We start from the raw sequence: 21,131 nt of genomic DNA on the forward strand, positions 1-21,131 counted from the left end.
CATGCAAACTGTTACTTCACTGCAGTGGACTTTTGAAAAATTCTTAGTCATCTTTATTTACTTTTAGTTTCATGACAGTACCGGTATATATTTATGAGTTCATAGTAGAAAATTCAGAAAATTATACATGTATATTTGTATGCATATGTTTCGTCCTAAACATATTTAGATTTTATAGTTAGGCCTACATTTTAAGTTCACAGTTTTCTCTTAGTGTTAGTTTTATAAAACAGGTCTTACTTAATGGCTTTTAAGGAACCCGGAGGTTCATTGCACGCTCACAATAAGCCTGCCATCGGTCCATATCCTGTTCAAGATTAATTCAGTCTCTATCATCATATCCCATCTCCTTCAAATCCATTTTAATATTATTCTCCCATCTACGTCTCGGCCTCCCCAAAGGTCTTATTCAATATGGGAGAAGATATTCGATATAGCAGCACGCAATAATAATACCGGTAATGCACATTGACCTTGATCTTGAATGGAGAAATGCATGAGAGTTTCTGTCTTTGATCTACTTGTATAAAAATATAAATAAAATAGCCTTGCAGTTCTTATGCTCATTACTTGGTTTGAGTTCGGTTTATTTTGACCCAACCAGCATAACGGAAACTGCAGTGCTGGCAACAGATGAAAAGTAAGTGTCCCATAGGAGATGCATCCTGGTGCTCTGGTGGGTCCTTGGATAGCTAGCTTGCTGGATTTCGAGGGTAGATTCCATGCTATTTTTCGTGATGGTTCGCAGGCTGGATCCAAAGATGATCATATAATATCACCACTGAAACCATGTCGCCATGTTCGTTGTTTTCCAACTAAACCTGTTTTTTTTTCTATAGTTTTCTTTAGTTTCTAAGAAACAACAATTAAATCTCGGAATTTAGTGTTTTGCACTTATGGCTTATTTACTTTATTGCGACATTTACTACTGTTAATATAGGACTTTAGTTGTTTTCCACTCACGGTTTAGTTTCTTTTTGACCATGAGTGTTGGCAATTAGATGAAACAGCAGATGATTTTCCAATTTGAACTGTGAAAAGAGCCAGCCCCATGTGAACAACTACCATCACCATAGGCAACACGGGAGCCAGCAAGTGAGCACACAGGGCAGCCATCAGCGCAGCCACCTTGGAATCCATCACAGAAACTAGCACCATCTGAACCAGGTTTTACACCCCACAAAGAGATGATCAAGCACTCAATCAGCAACCTCTCCTTCTCAATAATTCTGTGATGCGAGGTAAAAGGGGCATAAGCCAGAAATCGAGGATTCTGAATTATGATCTCAATGTGAATACAAAAAATGTATTTCTTCAGATTGTATAAAGGACATATGTCTATCCTTTTCCGTAATGATGTAGAGCAGTCATTTTCAACCAATGTGCTGTGGCACAGTACCTGCTGGGGTGCCATGAGAAAATGAAAATAATAAAGGTTGTTGTTGTTTTCTTCTGCCAGGCGTTTGACAATAAAGTCATTTGGCCTCTTGCACTCCAATATTTTTCAAAGATAGTGTCATGGTCAGCCATTGAAGCACAGATTTTGAGGTGTTCCGAATCCATTTCTTGATTTGAATTGCACAATGGGCAGTTAGGGGACAGATATATTCCAATTCTATGCAGGTGTTTGGCCAAACAGTCATGGCCTGTTGCCAATCTAAATGTAGCTACAGACGATTTGCGTGGTAAATCGGGAATTAACTGTGGATTATAATGCAGAGAGTTCCATTTCTTCCCTTGAGATTGTGTTATCAAATTTTGTTTGTTGAAATCTTAAGTATGTAGATTTAATAAATCTTTTCACAGAGTAATACGTAGATTTAATAACAGGTCTGTAAGTAGCAAAATAGTAAAGGTTGTCATAGCAAATATTAGGAGGAGGAGGAGGAGGAGGAGGAGGAGATTAAAATGTTTGCTTACTACAAGGGAAAGCATTCCTAAATCAGAGAAATACACAAAAAAAAGTTTGCTACAATACAAAATGTTGCAATTAATTCTTACATTACCTCATCGTCATCATCATCCTTGGAGAACTGGATCTTTTCCATGAGTTCTGGGATGTATACATATGAAGACACCTGGCGCTTTTTTCCCAAATAGAGGAGGACTAGCAGGTATGTCTGCACAATATCCTCACCATGAACAAAGATCTCATCCTGGGACAACAAAGGGTCACTTCATTAACAATTAAATTTGTAAAATAAATATTGTATCAAAAGGCAACTAAAAATGTAATCTGTGATGCATAAAGCTAATGTTAGTAAAGGAAAGTTAAAAGGACTTCAGTTAATACGCGCTTCGTGGGAAGCTTTTCTTCAACATTGTAACATCTGTCTATCATTAATCAGAGCAGATAATCCGCATGTTAACATGATGAGACAGATGTCGAACTCAAATCGCCGTGTGATTCCTTCTGCCTTTCTTTTCCCGAAGACTTTACTAAAGCTACAATTCGAAATTTTCGAGAAGAATTGAGAGGTCGTGAATATGAATCATGGAAGACCTTTTCAGGACGGGGAAAAGGTGTTGAGATGTATAGCGAAGTTTTTTTTTTCTTTTTATTGGGTTATTTTACGACGCTGTATCAACATCTACGTTATTTAGCATCTGGATGAAATGAAGGTGATAATGCCGGTGAAATGAGTCCAGGGTCCAGCACCAAAAGTTATCCAGCATTTGTTCGTATTGGGTTGAGGGAAAACCCCGGAGAAAACCTCAACCAGGTAACTTGCCGCGACCGGGATTCGAACCCGGGCCACCTGGTTTCGCAGCCAGACGCGCTGACCGTTACTCCACAGGTGTGGACCCCACTTATAGCGAAGTAACAGCAGCCAACAGCTGGATTGCAAACAAGAAAGGACTTTCGACTAGTGAATGGATATCTAGCCTGAAAATGACAGCAAATTTAGCAGCTGTTCGTTTCGTTCCTGGCAGATCTCTTGACAGTACCCGGTGCAGACATGGCTGCCCGGAGATTGAAACTTTAGCACACGTCTTGGGATTCTGTGAACAGGGATTGCTCTTGAGGAACTCTAGACATCATCTTGTAAGATCCAAAATTGCTGCCGCATTAAGAAATAAGGGCTGGATAGTAGAAGAAGAAATCTCCTGTCTAGCTGAAAATGGGTCAACGAGATGAGTAGATATTTTAGCATACAATGCTGACACTAAACAGGGCATCATTGTGGACCCCACGATACGTTTTGAAGTAGAATGTCATCAGTCAGCCGAGGTCCACCTTGAGAAGAAGTCGATCTATGAGCCTACAGTCAACTATTTCAAGCTGAAATATGCTTTAATTCACGTTGAGGTATTCGGCTTGCTCATAGGTGCTCGAGGGACTATACCAGCTTTTTACGAAGAATTTCGACGGCAGTTTGCTCTGCCAACATCTCTGAGGGATGACATTGTGATAATTGTGTCAAAAAAATCCTGCCAAATCCTAATTAATTACATGGTGCCACATTAATAGCAATTGTAATTTTTCACACCCTTTTCTTCGTTTCCCTTCTTTAAAATTTAATATCTATGTTTACATATGTATAATAATTTTTTTTTGAGGATATACTGAGTCCGTAAGGGCTACCCTCAATGGGGGGCAGTTTACTATTATTATTATTCTACGAATATAAGGTCCAGTTTTAATCTGATTTTTATTGCACAATTTAGAAAATTAAATATATGAACGGCAGTAAATAACCAATGTATACATACTTACAAAAATATGATAGGAAGCAAAGTACTAAATGGAGGATAATAATTAACATTTTGATAATAATTAAGTAAGCAGCACAGAAAATAGGTAATTGCAAAAATTTGCTTGGATTTCGAATGTTTATTATTATATTGAGAAACAGTAAAACCACTTTGCTCCTACCAACTTGACGGTCACTCTCTTTAAGCAAGTTCTACCTATTGCTATCTCACGTATACATAATGTCAGATGATTAAGGAGAGACTGGTTTGCGATTTAGGTATAAGGAAAACTGTTCTTGAACAGCAACCACAAGTCCAAATATGTGATGTGATATGAAACTGTTATTTTTTGCTCTTGAAAATTAAGACAGATTTTTATCTTACAAATGGTGGAGTCTTATATCCGTGAAAATATCATACTTAGAATAGTTTTATAAAATAACTCTAAACTCATTAGTCCTTATGAAAAATATGATGACTCTTTTAATAAAAGTATGTTATTTGACCACGTTTTAAGTCTTAATTGACATTATTCTTCCACCTTACCACTGTATATCATTCTGTATTTGAAAAAAAAATCTCTTTCTCCCCCTCCCCCTCCCCCCACAAGGGGAAAATGCAGAAATTTAATCAAAACTAAATTTAGTGTATTTAAATAATGCGTCCATTTTATGAGATCTCCAGAGAGAAAGAAATAACTACAGAAATTGTCTTAGAACATAAAAAAAAACTTTTGAAAAATATTTGAAAACTTTTAGTACTTTAGTATGATTTCAAAACTTTTAAAGTTTCCATTTGGAACAATGTTTATAGAGAAGAGCTGGATTAACGAAACTAAATTGAAATCATAAATAGTAGTAGAACGTTATAAACAGGAGTGATACTATTAGTAGTGATAGTGATTATTATTATTAATAATAATAATAATAATAATAATAATAATAATAATAATAATAATAATAATAACAACAACAACAACAACAAAAATGACAAACATTTTATAAGTATGATGAAAAACTGGGAAAGAAAAATGAAACAATAAAAGAAACCAAGATACGTTCTACCACAAAAAAATTTACTATAGTTTTAATAGGCAACAACATACCACTGTATCCATGAGTTCTATGGAGTCCATCTGTGTAGTATACGAACTATAGGATCCACTAGAGTGTTCTCGTTTGTGACCTATTTTGAACATTTTCTTCAAAGTCGGACGCAATTGAGGTGATGAAGGATCATACAGAGCAGCCAGCCTCTGAAACAAGAAGGCGATGTTTCTTTTAACATCAAAACACTACATAAACCCCAAGAAAAATAAATAAAGATTCAATATTTCATATCTGTTCAGTTCTGACAACTGGGTTTTGGTACATTCATAATACCATTCCAAATGTTCTAGTGTATTATCTCATTTAATTTTATTAATTATGTTGTAAACAAATCTAATTTTAAAAATCAGTGCAAAACTTGGTGTACAATATGGTGCCATTCATAATAGAAACAAAATAATCTATATTTTCCGAATTTCAAATATCAAGTACAGAGATTGCTATTACTTCACACGAGCTTCAGATTTTGTCAATAATATTTATATTTACCTGCAAGGCAAACTGTTCTAAATAAGGCAGACAAGTACGAACAAATTGCAGATGTATTCTAGCTTGTTGAGGTTTGCACAGCAATGACTGAAGTAATGACGGGTCACTCACACACAACCACAATCCAGCTGTAAAAAAATACAAAATTAACATGAGAAAACTACAAACTTCAATGATGATATTTATGATGACTGTAATGAGAAGGGCGATGATGATGATGAAGACCATGACAAAATGTTGGAAATGATATAATGATATGATAGTGAGGAGTTACTGAGAAGGATGATGTTGCTCATAGTGACAGTGGTAGTGTTTTTTGGGGGAGAGGAAAAGAATATGGACGGAAACAATTTTTTTGGTGGTTTAATTCAACAAAATCCATTCGTGAATTTTTCAATCTGATCAATGAACATTAAAAATATTGCAAATAATTCAAAGCACCAGAGCAAATGTACACTCACAGTCCAAGGCTGGCAAGTATTTGATGTTGTTGGTTTTGTTCTCCACTGCCTTTGCAAGACCTTCACCCAGAGATCTCACGATCTTGGTGAGTATGTCCAGGACTTCAGGATGGAGGCCACGGTAACTTGCCAAAAACTGCAGCACCTCCCACAAACCTGTCTGTCCAGCCACATTAACAGCCAACACTTCATCGTAGAACAAATTCTCTCTCAGAAATTTCCTACAAGAGATAAGAGAATATAATGAATCATCATCATCATCATCATCATCATCATCATCATCATTGTCTGTCAAGGAACAGGCTTAGAGAATATAATAAATAAAGTATATTATAATATAATCATAACAATGACTAGGACCAAAGATTTGGCTTTGGATGTACATACAAAATACACGAATAAAAATTAAAATGTAATTGGTTAATTTTACTGTAAATCTTAATAAATAAATGGATATGACTGTCAAATTATAAAAATTTTATCAAATGTATGGAACCATTAAAAAGACAATGATAAGACAGAAAAACATGGCAATATTAACTCTTTTCTGCAGGCCCGAATGATGCAATGCACATTAACATGATGGTATGAGGAGGTAAGAGAAGAGAAAGAGAAATAAAAGATAGGGAAAGTATGTAAAAGAAGATGAAAAACAGAAGGAGATCATATAAATATGTTTTGAAATTGGTTTCAGAGTGCAATACACAGTGAACCACAAAAGAAATGAAGATACGAGAAAAAAATTACAAACTAAAAGTATCATCCATCAATCCATCCAAATGGCTTTTAGAGAATCCGGAAGTTCATTGCCGCCCTCACATAAACCTGCCATTGATCCCTATCCTGAGCAAGATTAAAAAGCATCATCCAGCTTAAAAAATATAATTTTTTTTTTTTACCTTTTCTGTTCTCTTTCATGTGAAGATTCTAATTAGAATTTTACATAACTTACACATCATTTCAAGAATTTAAATTTTAAAATTTATCAATTACAGTGGTTAAAAAGCATGGAAAGAACGTAAGACAACAGATATTAAAAATAATTTTAAATCACAAAGACTTAAAGGTAAAAGAAATCGAGGATGACCATGTAGGTCATGGGTTGAACAATTTATTTCGTAACTATGTGAAGAAAATACGAAACACTCTCTTCACCCTGAAGCCAGAACGGACATCTAAGGAACAGGTGATGGAGGTGGTGGGGATGGGGTTGATATCAATTATCTAGCTTACTCATTCTCATGGGTCTAATAATTGCTATGCTTGTCACTAGATCCAAGATTTGCTGGTTAACTATGACACATACGACTCTCAAGCACACAGGCCTTCGCAAGGAAAGAAAACCCAACAGTCCCTTCTCGCAGTCTGAAAAATAACTCAAAAGAGAAGAACTCTTTTCATGAATATCGAGAAATCCACCAAAACCACCAGTGGTAGTTTCTCGCTCAGTTTTCTGCTTCTCATAGATAGATGTCTCTACAGACCTTTTGAGACTGTAGCAATCTCTGACATTCGAATCAGGAAAATAAAAACCAGACTCTAGCATTCTTTCTAAGGTTCTAAAAACTTCCAACAAAGTTGTTAAAACTTGCAGGAAGCATAGAACTAGGTTAACAGTTAAGTGTACAGAGGCATACAAAACATCAACACGATCACTTACATAAACGCTTACTTCTCATCCTAAATGTACTCCATATCTGTACCTTCCATCATCTAGTTTTACGAATCATGTGATGTATATTAAATACATCAGATTGCTGCTCTTGAAGAGTTTTTCTTATAATTTGGTTTTCTTTTCCAGAATTCATTAATTAATCAAAAGTAAAATTGCAATAAGCTTAGCCACTTCTATTCCAAAGCACACTTCCTGGTCTCCTCCCATAACAAAGGCAAGAGTAACAGAATATAACTTACAGGAACTGCTTGAAGAGCATAACTTTGCCTATTGTCGCCCTCAGCACTTGTTCGGTATGACTCATCACAGCCAGGTTGGATAAATGAATTCTCTCAGATGTCGTCAGATCAAGACCTGACGTTGAGAAGAGCAGTGTTATGTAACTGAGAAGTTCAGCTGCATGACCACCAGCAGCAAATTTCAGCACACTCTTCAGGTGACGACACTGAAACAAGTGTTAAGGACCAGTATTATTATTCATAATAAAAAATATGATCTTATTGGACAGTCATCTTCAAATAGTAATTAATAAATCCAAGCAAGGTACATCAATTTAAATCGTACTGAAAATAGTGATTTTAAGATAGATAACAATGTGGTTGTGTAGTTTTCAGTGTCTTCAGATATGGAGACTGCCAGTCTGAGAGTGTGGAATTTCATTTCTGTGATAGTGACACATGTAAGGCAGAGTTCATTAACCCCTTATGACAGGAAAGGACATTGATGGACAAGAGTTTTCACACTATCCCCACTTTTCGGATATCAGATACCATTACAGAGAGTAGCTACCAGAGCCATCTGCACTTGAAAATAGAAACTTCAAGTGAACAATACAAAAATTAAAGAACATGAGGTTATTTAGCTGGGAGGGGGGAACTCTGAAGTCATGGAGGACCCCTAACTTTATTTTCCTCCTGCACAAAACCACACATTTGTTTCTTCGTTCAGAAAGTCAATTGCACCCGTGTTTGAACCATTAATATTTAGATCCAGAGGAATCAACAAAAATATTTACCTTAGCCTTAGTTTTCATACATTTATGGTATATTAAAGGAAAGTGGCCAGCCAAAAATAAGTCATTTCATACCTTAGATTTCGTTTTCATAGATTTATGGTAAATTTAAGGAAACTGATAAGCCTAAAATACCAGTCATTTCACACTTGTGTCAAAATTAAATCTCTGCCAGCCATGATTCTCATTAACATCTACCACAAAAAAGGCAAATTATAACTTACTCATGCCTTCATGATATTAATCACACACTGCAATGCTAATTAAAGCCATGACAACTGGAATCATTTCAACCACTTAATACAATGAAAGTAATTCTTTGCAGAGGAACACTGATTTTGAAATTTCACACTAACCAACAAAGAAATAACTTCTACACTACATGTGTATCAGTAAGTACTAACACCATTTGATACTTTTTCAGTTAAAATTTACTGTTTTGAAAGCTGAATCTACATTTATCATCATCTGGAAAGAAGGAACCTACTTGCTGGAAATGACATTGCCATTCCTACTGACAAATCCTCCGACATCAATAAAAAAAAAGCAAACAAACACAAAAACAAAAAGTGTTGTGAACAGAGAAAAGCTACTTACCCGTGAGAGCTTGTAGAGAGCAATAGCTTGTGAGAATTCTTTGGCACTAAGTTTGAGATCACCGGCAGCTTCTAATAGTTGCTGGAGATTCAGGCCGAACATATGGGCCAAACGTTCTGCTCTCTCCAGCGCTTGATGCTTCATGACAAGGTCCATGAATACCTCGGCAGGAGAGACACTGTAACATAAACATTGATTTTCCATTTTCTTCTAGAATGTCAAGTCACGTCAGCAAATATCTTGAAATAAAACATGCGAGCTTCTCAACACTGTCTTATTTTGCTTTATTTCTTCATTAACAGAAAAGTGAACCAAGAAAAAGGTTTTATGGAGGACTTAATCAGTATTAGCCAATACACAAATAACTCTTATTCAAGTACATTTTATGAGCATGATAGTATTCTACGCTTACAGTAATTTGACATCACCAATAGTTCTTCATTCATCCTTTGTGGTATCATGGTTAGCATTCAAGGGTTATATGGTTCACATCTGGCTAAGAACAATTAAATTTTTAGAGTGACAATGCTTTTAGTTTGGTATCCTGTGAGGCACAAGAAAAATTTCAACGCCTTTCTCTTTTCCACAGCCAGGAGTGCAAGAAGCATCCACCATAGTCAAAAGAACAAAATGTTTAAATATAATTATTTTGTCCTAGTATGATGTCGATTTATTCGTTTAAAATAAGAAAACTTTTCAAAACTGTACACGTTGGTGAATAATTTGCTTGGTGCTGCCAATGCTGATATTTACATCCTTAGCCAATTCACAAACATTTATTCATTGGTTTTCCTGAATAATTTCTTCAATGCACTGAACTTCTGACAATTGACATACAATGCAGAAAGTGCAGCATGTGGCACATGGCATATTAGGAACTATAGGGTGCCCATCTTTAAAGGAATTGCACCACTCAAAGATTATTTAATGAAACAAAGATATCTTCCATGTTGACAGACACAAAATATAGGTAATGGGAAAACAAAATATTGTGTAATAAACTAAGCCTACCTAGAAATTTTACGAGTAAACACTGTTCCAATCCATGAAAAAAATAAATTCTACAATATATGTGAACCAGCCATGTACTTGTACATACAGTTTAATAATAAGAGAGAACAGTGTTAAAGTCAAGCCTGAGTGCATCTCAGGATAACTAATGAAATCTAACAATAGAGTAACTGTTCCAAGTTCATATGAAAAAAAATGTGTTTTTTTTTTCCCCTTCTCCACAAAAATCAAACAATTTTACTTCTCTCTCCTTCCACTGCCTGATAAAATATATAAAATTTAAGTTGTTAATGTTTCAACAGACATGTCCATTTCCTCTTACAACAAAGACTAAGAAAAATAATATCCTCTTCACTATCTAATAACAATATATCTTCTCCACTATCCATTAACAAAAATATAGGTAATATCCTCTCTGCTATCTGCTCATAAAATTAGTTCTGATCTGTTTTTCATTTCGTCACATCATTTGTGATTGTATTAGTTGTACTTGGTTCAAACGTTGAGCATTAGTAAATAACCAAAGTAATAGAGAACAGATCTGAAACATGAAGAATAGTAAAGTAATGGTATTAGTAAAAAAATTCACCTGAGTGAGATCTCATAGACACCTGTAGTGGTTACAATGACACAGGTGTCAATAGAAGGAGTGTCCAATTTCAACTCCTGGACACTTTTTGGCAAAGAGAAGGGAGTGGAAGCTGACTTTCTCTCCTTCTCCCGGCTACTGCCTCTGCTCTTCAAGTCAAATGACACTTGAGGAACAGAGTCCTTGTCTGCTCCTATTACTGACTGCTTCCTGGCCGACGACCCAGACGATCTTCTGTGATGGTCATCAGTTCGCTTATAAACACAAATAATCCTCTCTTCTGAACTCTTCATTTCGTATGTTTCAATTACTGATTCTGGATTATAATCCTGCAAACAAACAATGTAAATCACAATAACAGATATTAGTCAATAAATAAATCACTTATGCACAGAGTTATTCTGAAAGGGACAGTAATATGATTAATTATACATTGTATATAAAAATTAGTATCGCGGAGATGACACATGGTCTTTCATTATAATTATATCTTCAGCATTTCACAATGATTTAGTTTCATTATCTTGTTGTGAATGGCATTATTGCTTATAGTTAATTTTATTAAACTGTTATTCAAAAGAAATATATAAACGAAATCATTTAATATGCAACCAAATAAGAAGATTTTGCACAAAAAGAATTCATTATAATCCCACAAGTAAGATCTTTGAACTTCGTTATATTAGTCACTATACAGTTTAAGATGATGTATCGGTATGTAATAATATTAATATTGTACAATTTACATAAAATAGCTATGCATATATTGTCATGAATTTCAATACTGTTTTTTTTTTCTTTTCTTTTTTTTTTTTTTTGTTTACAAAACCAGCATTTTAACTGATATGACTGTTAAAAAGTATGTTACACCTTATTCAGTGTTTCACTCACTCATAACAAATTTAATGCATTTACTATAGCAACAGGGTGCTCAGACTACCTGGTTTGGTGACTTCGAAAATTTCACAACAACAACAAAATAATTCTTTATGTAATAATTTGTTAATTTCTCTTAGCAAAACGTTTTCTCACTGACTAATTTCACTATCATTTGTCAGTTTATTCTATATAATACAAAAAATCACGAAGGAAATAGTATTATTTGTTTTAGGATAAATCATCTCAGGATATTTTTCATTTCAAATAAAGTTACTCATTATTTTTTGTAGTGAGTAATAGGCATTACTATTAAATTTAGTCGTATTTGTATCTCGGCTACTGTCAACTATCATACAATATAAGTTTTGAATTTTATGTAAAAAAATGTTATTGTTAACATTCTCTGTTTTCATTTTTTGTTCCTTACCATTCCTGTTTTTTTTTTTTTTTTTTTTTTTTTTTTTTTTTTTTTTAAGTCTTATGTTTAATATACTCTGTACTATATGACAGCTTTTAAACATTAAAGGAAATATTGTATTCTTGCAATATATATGCCCACATATTTGAAACTTTTTACAATGTTAATTGCTTGCTGCTGGATGGTCAGTTGTTGTTCTAGTTTTGATCTGGAAGGCATTTGGATCATAACTTGAGTTTTATTAATGTTGATTCCAAGTCCTATGTCCTGTGATGCAGTTTTAGTTCCTGATAAGCTTTTAAAATTGCTCTGTTATTTCTACTCTATACACAGACATTGTATGCAAAGCCATTAATCTGTGAATGATATTCTAAATTGCGTTTTATTAATAGATAATTTTCTGACAGCATACTCTAAAACTAACTTAAACAGGCACAAAAACGTCCTCGTTCTATTTTAAAAGATTCTGTGACTATATCTTCATTTGTGTTTCCCATCATCATTTTGTTATCAATATACCATTAGGAAGTGATCACCTCTAATAGTCAGCATTGTAACTATTTTGATGCATAGCACGGTTCATATCTTCAACCACATACTTGAGATTATGAAGAGTAAAACAAAAGATAAAAGGGTAATAATTTTATAATAACTGTCTCCTATGCCACCAGGAAGTAGAGATGGGTATGTATCACATAGAAATCTGTGAAGTTCTTAAGACACATCATGATCTGATATCAAAATATTGGGAAGCAAGAAAGAGAATAACTTTGTTGTTAAATTGAGAGCATCAGATACACACACATATATAATTCTATAATCTATTTTAGTATACTTTTAAGATAGCAGTACCGGTATTTTACGCCAATAATTAAAAAAAAAATGTACTAATAACACAATAAATAGGTATTACTTACACAGTCCCCATCAAGTCGGCTTTCAGAAAGCTGGCATGACACAACTGACAACTGTGTTCCACCTGTATGAGTGACATACAGGAACTTGTCAGTTACCAACACATCCCGGCAGTTTGGTGCCAGTTTGTGTACAAACAGGGGCACAACATCCAAGCTCATTCCATGGATCTGTGAAATAAAAAAGTAACATTTTAAAAAATGTGAAACTGTCTGAAAGACAACTGGAATCTTATGCAATTAAATAGTAACTAAATTTTTTTTTGCTATGATGATTAAAGTCCTCAAAGAATTGTTCCCTAAGTCAAGACTTGATACTTTTCTGTAGGGTCTGAGCAGAACTCAAGTGATGTGAAATCAGTTTGATCTCTACTTACGATAATGAAGGATATCACATTCATTACAAGCATATAGCCATGTCTTAGACAGTATGCAAACCTACGATTATGGCTCTCATACAATGTTTTAGTCAATTGATACATCACTGTCTGCAATTTATGATAAGCTGTCGAGATCAGTTTCAGTATCTGAAAATTTCATCAAATTACGTCTAAGATATATAGATAGATTCAAGTAAATTAATTTGTTCTATTGTTTCTGTAACAGGAAAAAATATGGGAGAAATAAAATTAATTTGCACAGAGATATTTATTAACTATTAAGAATGCTGGTAGAATGTGACTGAAATTTATATTTATTTCAACAAAACATATATTGTACCTAGTACCAACAACTTTCAATGTGTAATTTTTATCTGTTATTTCAAACAACGTAACAAATATTATACTAAACAGTAAAACTCCTTTTATATATTTCGCACATATGAGTTTCATACAACAGTTTTTTTTTTCTGTGGTCTCGATAAAATTCCTATACTTTCCATGTTAATTTCATTTGTTTTTCGTTTATTGGTTTTTCATACTTATATGATCATATTTAAACCGCAGGAAATATGAAATGTCATTTACACATTCTAAATCAATTATGCTAGAAATTAGGTTTGGCTTGAAAATGTAAGAACGAGATAATACAGTAAGTGTTTATTGTTAAGATGTGGTCCACTTTGTAATTTGTGGAAATTCGAAGTTGCACATGCTTGCCTTTAACAATCTTATTTCCTTTAAATGACTTGTTACTGCTTTAGAAACAGTCAAACATTTCGTAAAACATCACGATGAAATTGAACAATCATTATGGGTCAGTTATCCAAATTTGAAGGTATTATTTATTCCTCAGGAGCAAACAGTTCAAAATAATTGACTTTTTTGTAAAATGATCAAATTTTATTAAATTAAATCACACGGGAAGAACAAGGTAAGTCAATTTAATACAATTTTCTCAAATGGAGTTGAAAATCTAATATATCAGCCGGCTTTGGCTCTAAGCAGCTAAGATTTCCTACAAACAATCTTACATTCCTCAAGAATATGTGTTATAAATTTGATAACTCTATTATAGACACAGAGATTGTGTAACTGTGAAGGTTTACATTTCCCTTGTGAAAATTTTATTAAATTAACTTATTTCAAAGGCATGTTGGGTCCGATAAGTGTAATTAATAAAATTTTAAATATGTATGGATTTATTACCGTCAGAATTACTTATCAATAATAATCAACTATTCAAATCATTAGATTATGACATAAGGTGGTACATAATGACTGATCATTATGTATCACCTTATGTCATAATCTAATGATTTGAATAGTTGATTATTGATAAGTAATTCTGACGGTAATAAATCCATACATATTTAAAATTGTATAAATGAATTTAACTCATTCTCCTATACACTTTTGAAATGCTATTTCAGATGTTACTAAATGCCATTTCAGTTACACGTTTTTCTCACTTGTGCATTTTATTCTTCAGAGTCCCATGAAAACATATAAATAGAGTTTACTGTAGTAATACTTCCGCACATAATAAATAATTTCTCCAAAATATTAAGAATCAGGAGACATGCTGGGTTGCTTGTTTCATTTATCTGCAAGAAACACAATTTAAAGAAAAATCGCTTGGACAAATTTCGCATTCATAGCCATTTTATTACTTTGATTTAAAAAAAAAATCTATTAATTACCATATTTACTGAAAATTGTTATGTCATGTGCGTTATTTTCAGTGAAGTTAATTGATAGATATTAATTGTGAACAAAATCTGTCCAATAGTTTAAGAGAAATCACGGTAGACAGAAAACAGGCAGGCAGACGGCATGCACAAAGTCATTTTCTTTGGTATCAATGTTGCTCAAAACTTTTATATTTGCGGGAATCTCGATATAAATTTTTTGCAGCATCACAGTACTTTTAATCATACTTCGTATACGGTAATGAGAAAAAAATAAGCTGGAGAAAGATGAGAAATGGAATAAGAAGAAAAAAACAGGACGGAAATGAGAAAAAAATGAACATTATGATATAGCAGTACTGTTTTATTTTGAAAATATCCCTGCTTATAACACCGCTTTTGTAAATGTAATTGATATCATAATGGTTCAATTTAGAAAGCAATCATACGAACTCCCACACATTATTGAGTGTAATTAGTTACCACTGCCACCGGGTATTACCCATTTGCAGTGTGAATAAATACATACATTCACAGTACCTACATTCATTAGAATTAAATATCTTTCCCAGTGACAGTTCTGGGAATGTGTAAGTCAGGCTATGATGAGGAAGACTTACCGTAAGAATACTCGTTGGGGCATAATAGCCAGACAGAAGATGTCGTCCTCTAGCATACTGGGGTTGCAGGAAAGTGTCACCAACTTCAGAACTTAACTTCTCAGGTTGCGGGCCAGTAGTGACATGGTGAGTAGCAGGCAGATCTGAGCTCTCCGCAGCTGAAGACTTGACAGCCACACTTGATGAACCTGCTGTATCGTCACTACTACTTCCACTGCTCTCTGGTGGCCACAAGAACCATAATACTGATTGAATCACTCTCGCAATTTCGAACAATAAAAAAAGGGGGTTGGTAAACTACTTCAAGAATTGCTAATGTTACATTTTGAGAACTGAAAAGTTAAAAGTTAATGATGGTACAGTGGTAACCATGCTTATCTCTGATTCAAAGTATCATAATGTAACCAACGTCAATGGTTTTTTTCGGACAAGATAATCTGAACACTGAGTGGAAAGTAAAGTGAAGGATCCTACATCACACAAAGTTTGTAGTAACAGCTAATGTACTGATTCATGTAAAGTAAAATTCACATTAACCTCTGTATAGTATATCTACAATTTTTATGCTTAGGTGCAGAAGGTTCTGTTTGCTAACCATAAATGGCATCTTCTGGTATCTTTAAGTAGGAATGATGTGAAAATACCTTTGTAGTTGTCAACCTCATTCTATCATAGGAGTTAATACTCTTGGTTTCTTTATGGACAATGACCTAAACTGGAATAGTCAGGTAACATACATACGGAAGAAAATATTCTCGTTGCTCCTATCTTTAAACCACAGAGGAAATTTTTACCATTTGCCCTAAAAAGATTCTTATTCAGATGCTTGTGATGCTCCATTTTAATTATTGTGATTCCTACTGGCACATGTAACCTGTAACTTAGCTGAGAGATTACAGCATGCTCATAATATGAGTATAAGATTCATCTGCAATACGTGCAAATTTGATCATATAACACCATTCCTCGAGATTCTATCATGGGTTAGCCTGAAGGAACGAAGAATCATGCATTCATTGACACTGCTATTTAAACTCTTGCATGCCTCTATTCCTACTTACCTAGGAGCATGTTTTCATTTTCTCACAACAGTATGGAATCAGAATCAAGCACTTTCTTCTATTCCTCATCACAGAACGTCATTATATTCATCCTCCTATACAGTATCATTATTTCGTCTTTGGATTTCTCTACCTAGTGACATCAAGGATTGCTGGACGCTATTGAAATTAAAAATTAAATTAGAAATGCATTTTTTGTCGCATTTATTTACAGTGTTCTGCCCAGCGGTAGGTATTTCACTGCAAACCCAGCTTTCTCCAATCTTTCCTAATTTCTGCCTTCCTCTTTGTCTCCATATATGATCCATATATCTTATGTCGTCTATCAACTGATATTTTCTTCTGCCCCGAATCTTCTCTCATTCACCATTCACCATCCTTCAGTAGACAGTTTCTTCTCAGTCAGTAAACCAACCAATTCCTTTTCCTCTTCCTGATCAGTTTCAGCATCATGTTTTCTTCACCCACTCTTTCCAACACAGCTTCATTTTTTATTTTATTTGTCTACTTCACACGTTCCATTCTTCTCCATATTCACATTTTAAATGTTTCTATTCCCTTCTCTTCACTTCGTAGTAATGTACGTGTTATCTTTTGTCTAATGAAATTTATTATTAATAAGTTACTAGAAGTGTCGATTATAGCCTTTGTCTAGTCATTTATAATTGTAAACCTTGTTTGCATTATTAGTTGCCCTTTCTCGTTTATTTATTCAGATTAACAAGATCTTAAGCTTTGTTTAATAGTATACAAATTTAAAATTTTTTATATTTTTGCATTGCCTTTTTTTTTTGTTACTGTAATTGTAAATGTTCTTGTATAATTGTCAAAAAAACACACGCACGCACGCACACACTCTCCCACGCGCGCACACACACACACACACACACACACACACACATTCAGCCCCTCCCACACAACACACATTCACATCCACCCCCTCTCTCACTCCCACACCCCACACGCACATCCTCCCACACCACCACACACACACACCCACACACACTCAAACCCACCCCCTCCCACACCCTCACACACACCCACCCCCTCCTACACACACCCATGCCTCCCACATTCCCACACACTCATCCTCCCATAAAACACACACACACACACACATATCCTCCCATACCCCCACACACACACACTCTCACTCACTTACTCTCTCTCTCTCACACTCACACTCTCTCCCCTCCATCTCCCTCCCCTTCCCCCTCCCTCCCTTCTCTCTGTGTGTGTGTGTGTGGGGGGGGGAGGGGCGCGCTCGTGTGCGTGAATAATAATAATAATAATAATAATAATAATAATAATAATAATAATAATAATAATAATATTATTATTATTATTATTATTATTATTATTATTATTATTATTATTATTATTATTATTATTAAAGAATTCTCCCTTATAAGTGCCACCTGGTCTCAGTGTAACCAGCCCAAATGACAATATCTTTAAAGTAATGCGTTCATTGTTATTGTGATCCCTAAATATGGCCAAATGAAGAGCTTCTAATAAATTGGTTGGTTGCTGTCACTTCTAGACAGGATCAATGAAGAGCTTCTAAAATATTGGTTAAATTACTCTGCCACCTCTAGTATGGTCGGTGAGATCTTGCTGAACTGATTTGACAATGTGAAGAATTTCAGTTCTGAGATGGAGGCACGATTAGCATTGATGTTGACAGAACAATGATAGGATAATAAACAAGAAGGATGCAAAAAGAGTTTAAAATCGAAAAAACAACAAATATATTTTGCCCCAGACATCTCATTCAGGAACACAACTACTTTATGTACGTAAATCTGCAAGGTGAGCCTGGCAGATTTAGTTCCTTTTCAAAGTTAGTCATGCTAAGGGTTTTCATCATCCTTAAAAATCCATCGGGCTGTCAGGTTTGAGTTCGTGAACCTCGTATCTAATAGTAAGCATGGCAACCATTGGAACACCAAGGACGACTTGCTAGAAGTAATGCATATGGAAAGAAAGTCATTACTACAAGTAACAAAACTTTGAAGGCCAAAACAAGAATATTCTCATTGATAAGAATGTGTTTATTCTTTATAACAAAACATTTAGGTCTGATACTAACGTCAAATATCAATCTAAAAGGTTAAAAAATTGTATTAGAAGTTATCAATAAAGTGGCTGGTTGCTAAGTTTTTAAGATATTTACCTCTTCGAAAATGTATGTTAACTGCCATTGCTGCTGCTCCCTTTGATCTAGTCTCTGCCAACCTCTGTCGCAAGCTTGTTAACTTCTCCACGGATAGCTGCTTCAAGCCTTGCAGTCTGGATCTTGTTGTGGGTAAGTGAGAAGTATTTCTATTTCCAAACTCCAAATCTAGGGGGCAGAAAAATCTGTACAGTTAACTGTACATTGTAACAATGTTTAAATGACAGTACAGTAAACAAATGACTGATAGAATAGATGAGCAAATGAATATGTTAATATTAATATGAATGACTGAACTATTTACTGAGTGAAAATATTTTTGGATGACTGGCAGAATTAGAGAATACTAATGGAGTAATTACTGAATGAAGATATTATTCAATGGCTAAAAATAAATTAATGATGAAAAAAATGAATAAATAAATTATTGGATTAAAATAATTTAAGTGATGATAATGAATGAGTGTAAATTATTCAACGACTGAGAAAGAGTGAATAAATGAATAAATTAATTAACACAATAATTAACTAATTAACTGAGATATTACTGAATAATCGAGAGTTAATAACTAACTGAAGAAATTAGTGAATGACACAGAATAAATTAAAATAAAATGAAGAAAATTTTTATAAAGTGAAAACTGAATTATTGACTGAATGAAGAAATTACTGAATGACTGAAAACAAACGAACAAATGATAAAAAAAGAGTGAAGAAACGAAAAAAGAAATTATCATATCACAGGGTGAATAAATGACTGATTGACGAAATCGATAAAAGAACAATAAATAAATAAAATCAATGAACGACTGAAAAGGAATGAATTGACTATCCAGTGAATAATTCAATGAGTGATTTTGATGGATAAATAATATTTCAACACTAAATACCGTTCAAGGACTATCAGTGCAAGTAATGTGTACAAGCAATGATTTTAACATACAGGCCAGAAAAATAAATAATAAAGTAGGAAATAGAAAAGTAAATAATTAGGTACAACAATATATAGTGCTTAATGCTATCTATAAGTGTGTCAAAGCTAAAAACACGTGATGAGAACAGAAATGATGAATCAGAAAATAAAAATCAGTGAAGAAATATAATGAGATGACAACAAATGAAATTGTATGACCGCATAATTGTATCATTAATATGTTACATGTCTGGAGTGAGGAAGATTCTATATGTATTTAAAAAAAAGCTATAAAATAAAATAAAAAGCCTCAATTTTTTCTTACTTGTACAATAAAACCTTAGATTACGAGTAAATTGGTTTGTGAATGTTTTGCAAAATGAGTAAACAGTGAGGAAACATTTCTGTTTGATAAACGAACTATGTCTTGCAATACGAGCAGCACGATTTGTAAGTAACTTGCTTTGCTTGCGAGCAACAGCAAGAGGCAATGGAGTGGATCTCGTCTAAGGAGGAAGAGGAGGAAAGAGCGGAGTAGTATGTGCGATAAATCTGTTTAACAACAACACATACATTAGAAGTCAGAAGTAAACTTTATCTTCATATTAAAGGCTACGAAAATTAATTTACGATGTAATAAACATTTCCATATTGAAATATAATAAATATTTTGCATTCAGCAACTTGAAACAATAACAGAAGCAACTCACCTAAACTGTTGTGGCTACTGGAACTTAACTCATTGTTGGATGTGACAACTTTAACTGCAGAACCTGAACTATCAATTGGCCAGCCATAACCTGTAGCCCGTTGCTCTAGCAACAGTTTCCATTGCATCCGCTTGTCACTTGTAATCTAAACAAAGAAGTGAAACTTGTTACACCACTTACACCACTGTCTAGTATATCGTCACTGTGCCTCTAAAATTCGTTGTGTGTTTTAAAAAGATTTTACAGGAGAAAGAAAAAAGTACTGTCACTTTTAATTCCTTGATTTTCAAAGCTATTTCCAGTACAATTTCAATCATGACAATACAAATTATGAAATTATACCGAAAGTAACTTTAAATATGAAGGGAAATAAAAGTGACAATACTTTTTTCTTTGTCCTGCAAAATCTTTTTAAAAACACATAACGGATTTTGGAGGTACAGCAACGATATATTTAAGGCCTGGATAAGAGCACTAGCTTTAATAATAACAGGGGAAATATAATATTGCAACATTTTGTCACTATATGTTGCACAATAGGTTGATTTATTATGTACTGCCATCTAAACATAGATAGCTTGAGGTAAAACACGCATGTTACTTGAATCTAACGTGTTAGTTATTATTGTGGAGATTTTTTGTCTTATTCTTCGCAAAACATTGTTCCTTTCTTTACAAGATTTCTCTTAGTACTTAAATACTAAAATATACTCTTAGGAATGTGTTACTG

General features: G+C 33.9%; 1 protein-coding gene across 1 annotated transcript in view; it reads right to left on the reverse strand.

Moving 5' to 3' along the window:
• ca (claret) overlaps positions 1–21,131 on the reverse strand; it is a 75,496-nt gene that overhangs the window by 44,340 nt on the left and 10,025 nt on the right. Inside the window, exons 5-15 of the mRNA XM_069848769.1 lie at positions 20,402–20,546; positions 18,779–18,946; positions 15,542–15,762; positions 12,854–13,021; positions 10,640–10,968; positions 9,040–9,217; positions 7,670–7,875; positions 5,756–5,976; positions 5,295–5,422; positions 4,802–4,951; positions 2,007–2,156 (exon numbers count right to left, since the gene is read on the reverse strand). Of these exons, the coding sequence (XP_069704870.1) occupies positions 2,007–2,156; positions 4,802–4,951; positions 5,295–5,422; positions 5,756–5,976; positions 7,670–7,875; positions 9,040–9,217; positions 10,640–10,968; positions 12,854–13,021; positions 15,542–15,762; positions 18,779–18,946; positions 20,402–20,546 (2,064 nt within the window). The remainder of the gene's footprint in view (positions 1–2,006; positions 2,157–4,801; positions 4,952–5,294; positions 5,423–5,755; positions 5,977–7,669; positions 7,876–9,039; positions 9,218–10,639; positions 10,969–12,853; positions 13,022–15,541; positions 15,763–18,778; positions 18,947–20,401; positions 20,547–21,131) is intronic.

Source organism: Periplaneta americana, chromosome 15, assembly GCF_040183065.1.
Source record: "Periplaneta americana isolate PAMFEO1 chromosome 15, P.americana_PAMFEO1_priV1, whole genome shotgun sequence".
Taxonomy (NCBI): domain Eukaryota; kingdom Metazoa; phylum Arthropoda; class Insecta; order Blattodea; family Blattidae; genus Periplaneta; species Periplaneta americana.